General features: G+C 47.9%; 1 protein-coding gene across 1 annotated transcript in view; it reads left to right on the plus strand.

Moving 5' to 3' along the window:
• Positions 1 to 1,505: 1,505 nt before the first annotated feature.
• PSMB7 (proteasome 20S subunit beta 7) overlaps positions 1,506 to 4,533 on the plus strand; it is a 118,830-nt gene continuing 115,802 nt past the window's right edge. Inside the window, exon 1 of the mRNA XM_082263335.1 lies at positions 1,506 to 1,654. Within this exon, the coding sequence (XP_082119461.1) occupies positions 1,593 to 1,654 (62 nt within the window). The 5' untranslated portion in view covers positions 1,506 to 1,592. The remainder of the gene's footprint in view (positions 1,655 to 4,533) is intronic.

Below are 4,533 nucleotides of genomic sequence, written 5' to 3' on the forward strand. Positions count from 1 at the left end.
ACGTCGCCAGACATTCCCCTCTGTCGGCGGCGCGCGCGCGCCGCCGGAGGCTCGCTCCCACTGTATTCAGTCACAGCGGGAGTCGGGCCAGGGGAGGAGCGGCAGTGATCACCGCCGCTCTTCCCCGATCGTCAGGGAATTGAGTGTGGAGATCCGCCTGCTTGTGTAAACAGAGTGGGTGGATCTCCATAGTGACAAGGAGTGACAGATTGCAGGGTTCAGCATAGCTGAACATGCGATCTGTCCCTGTGTCACTCAGTCACCTCCCCCCACACACGTTAGTAAGCACCAGGCATACATTAACCCCTCCCTCTCCAATAAAATTAACCCCTTCCCTGCCAGTGTCATTTTTACAGTAACAGTGCATATTTATAGCACTGATCACTGTAGTAATGTCACTGGTACCCCCAAAAGTGTCAAAAATGTCAGTCAGGGGTCCGATCTGTCCGCCGCAATGTCGCAGTCCCGCAAAAAAAAATCGCAGATCGCCGCCATTACTCGTTAAAAAGAAAAACACCAAAAATGACAGAAATCTTTCCCTTAGTTAGTAAACGCAATAACTTTTGCGCAAACCAATCAAAATAAGCTTATTGTGATTTTTTTTTTACCAAATATAGGTAGCGTAAAACAAATTGGCCAAAAATGTAAAAAAATTTTGATTTTTACATTTTTTTGGGGGGGAATTTCATATAAAAAATGTGAAAAATATTGTTATTTTTTCAAAATGGACGCTCTTTTGTTTATAGCGCAAAAAGTAAAAATCGCACAGGTGATCAAATACCACCAAAAGAAAGCTCTGTTTGTGGGGAAAAAAAGGACGTCAAATTCGTTTAGGTACAGTGTCGCACGACCGCGCAATTGTCCGTTAAAGTCACGCAGTGCCGAATCGCAAAATACCCCCTGGTCAGGAAGGGGGTAAAATCTTCCGGGGCTTAAGTGGTTAAAGAGCAAAAAAAATAAATCGCACAGGTGATCAAATACCACCAAAAGAAAGCTCTGTTTGTGGGAAAAAAAGGACATCAATTTTATTTGGGTACAGCGTCACATGACCGCGCAATTGTCTGTTAAAGTAACACAGTGCCGAATTGCAAAATAGGGCCTGGTCAATAAGGGGGTAAAATCTTCCCAGAAGTGGCTAATTTGTAGGGATTTCCTCTCACTTCCTGCTTGGCTATGGGAAAGGAAGCCAAAGTAAATCTCCCCAACTTACTTCATCCAAAATTTTAAAAAAAAGTTTTGCCAAAATTTCTTTTTAAAAACTTTTTTTTTTTTTTATTTATTTTTTTAAATTGGAGGTAAAAATTACTCAGATACTAAGTATAAAAACAAATAACTTCACATATTTCTTTTAGTGTGAATGATCTTTATTAATATCTGTGTATTGTACAGTGTAAGGCGGAAGTGAACTCTGATCCACACAAAGTGCTGTGAGAATGAGGTCAGCACGCCTCACGTTGTACAGCGCAGGACACGCCCCTCCAGTGATTCTGCACTTTGAAGAACTTTATTGAGAATCGGGAGCGGAACAACAGAAACCGGAAGTGGTCAGAGCACGTCGCCCGGCACCGGAAGTCGCTTTACTCTCAGGAAAGATGGCAGACGTGACTGTGCGCTTTGCTCCCGTTGGCGGGTTTCAGTTCGGGAACTGCAGGCGGTGAGAAGGGGCGGGGGGGAGAGGAGACGGTGTACCGGAGGGAGGGACCCGGGGCTGGAATAGTGCAGAGTGTATTGGAGGGAGCTTTGTATGATGGGAGCTCCTCTATAGAGAGCCTGGCGGCTTGTGCTGTGCACATCTACACTGTGTCCGATGAGAAATCCGATATCATACAATGGAAAGACTACATTATAACTGAAGGCCGCATTATATGTAGGTTTGGATAGAGTGAGTGGAGAGGGTGTCAGGGTTTATTGCTGTGTGTCCCCCTGAGTGAGAATCGCCTTCTCTATTTGTCCTGTTTATTGCCATCACCAAGAGTCAGTGACAGAGAAGCCCACGTGTTTAGGGTATTTACTAGAACAGGAACAGAGGGGAAATCTTCCATTGGGGACACTAGGTCTGGTGATTCCCTCACTTTGGAAGGATTTTCCTCTCTCTTCCTGTTGTTGTCACCATGAGACAGGAAGTCCAGGGATCTCCAGGAGCATTGCATGCTGCAAAATTAGCTTCTGTGTTTAGGTTTTGTAATCCTTGCTGCCTACCGATCCATACGTGTCATTCAAACCTGGCAGCGGGCACGGAGCTTGTAAACATCCCTGTCTACTGACTATTGCAGTATGGGGGGGGGGGGTAAAAATGTGGCTCAGCTGCACTGCACGTCTAAATGAAGCCACTAGTGTGTGTCTTCTGCATTAAATATCCTGCCTGTTTAATAAAGGGATTGTGAAGTCTCAATGTTTTTCATCTTATTGCATTCAATGCATTATGGTGAAAAACCTTTTTTGTTGCAGCTGCCCCCAGAGCTACCCCTTTATCTTACCTGAGCCCATCCGTGCCAGCGATGTGCATGACAGCCGATGTCTCTGTCCTCATTGGATAGATTGATAGCAGCAGGGACCATTGGCTCCCGTTGCTGTCAATCAAATCCAGTGACACCAAAGCGGGCCTGAGTCTAGGGATGCACGATCCGACTTTTTTGGTCCCGATCTTTTGCTTTGTGAAATCGCATATCCCGATCCGGAAGTACTGTTTTGTGAGCGTATAACAAAATAATACTTCCGGATCGGCAGATACCTAGGAAATGTCCACATCACACAGCCAGTGATATGGATAACGAAAGAAAGACGACCCCCCCCCCCCCCCCCATAAAGAGAAGAAGAATGCCTGCAACTGTAGAATTAGATGAGTAAAAGCTTTTTTTCTCCTATTAAAGTGATTGAGGGAGGGTCAGAAGCCTGGAGAGAAGCGACGACCCGGATCATCCATGGGTCTGCTAAATTCTACCGATCCATCTATTTTTCCAGTATTCGAATATCGGATCGGTGCATCCCTACATGGGTCCCTAGTCTTTGTCAATAGATGCAGCAGCAGGACTCAGAAACGGCTCTCCATGGGGGCACCCGATGAAGGGGAGGAGCCAGGAATGCCGACAGGGCACGCTTGGGTGTCTCCATGGAAACAGCTCTCCGTGGGGGCACCCGATGAAGAAGAGGAGCCAGGAGCGCTGACAGGGCGGGCTTGGGTGCCTCCATGGAAATGGCTCTCCATGGGGGCACCCGATGAAGGGGAGGGGCCAGGAGCGCCGACAGGGCACGCTTGGGTGCCTCAATGGAAATAGCTCTTCATGGGGTCACCCAATGAAGGGGAGGAGCCAGGAGCGCCGAAAGGGCATGCTTGGGTGCCTCTATGGAAACAGCTCTCTATGGGGGCACCTGATTTAGGGGAGGAGCCAGGAGTGCCGACAGGGCACACTTGGGTGCCTCCATGGAAACTGCTCTCCGTGGGGGCACCCGATGAAGGCGAGGAGCCGGGAGTGTGCAACCAGGGCACGCTTGGGTGCCTCCATGGAAATGGCTCTACGTGGGGTCACCCGATGAAGCGGAGGAGCCAGGAGCGCCTACGGGGCATGCTTGGGGTGCCTCCATGGAAACAGCTCTCCATGGGGGCACCCTAAGAAGGGGAGGAGCCAGGAGTGCTGACAGGGCATGCTTGGGTGCCTCCATGGAAACAGCTCTCCATGGGGGCACCCGATGAAGGCGAGGAGCCGGGAGTGTGCAACCAGGGCACGCTTGGGTGCCTCCATGGAAATGGCTCTCCGTGGGGTCATCCGATGAAGGGGAGGAGCCAGGAGCGCCGACAGGGCACTGGGTGCCTCCATGGAAATGGGAGAGAGAGGGTGCAGGGCCGAACCGCAGCTCTGTGTCTAAGTGGATACACAGAGCTGCAGCTCGGCTCAGGTGCCTCCATAGCAAGCTGCTTGCTGTGGGGGCGCTCAGCAGGAGGGAGAGGCCAGGAGCTCCAGCGAGAGACCCGAGAAGAGGAGGGTCTGGGCTACTCTGTGAAAAATCACTGCACAGAAGAGATAAGTATAACAAGTTTATTTTTAAAGAAAAAAAAAAAACAAGACTTTAGTATCACTTTATATTCATTATTTTCCTCAAAATTCTACAAACAATACCCCATAATGGCAACATGAAAGACGTTTGTTTCAAATCTTTGCAAATTTATTAAAAATTAAAAAAAAATCCCATGTAGGTATTTGCAGCCTTTGCCATGACACTCAAAATTCAGCTCAGGTACATCTTCTCTTCCACCGATCATCCTGGAGATGTTTCCACAACTTGATTGGAGTCCACCTGTGGTAAATTCAGTTGATTCCACATGATTTGGAAAGGCGCACACCTGTCTACAGTTATTTGATCCCCTGCAGGTTTAGTACATTTGTCAACTTACAAAGACACAAGGGTTCTATAATTTTTAGACCGTATATCAACCAAAAATCCAGAAGACACTGATGATACAAATGTTATAAATGGAGTTGCAGTTCAGTGAGTAAAATAAGTATTTGATCCCCAAGCAAAACATGACTTAGTATT

The sequence above is a fragment of the Pelophylax lessonae genome, assembly GCF_965119305.1.
Source record: "Pelophylax lessonae genome assembly, chromosome: 7".
NCBI lineage: Eukaryota > Metazoa > Chordata > Amphibia > Anura > Ranidae > Pelophylax > Pelophylax lessonae.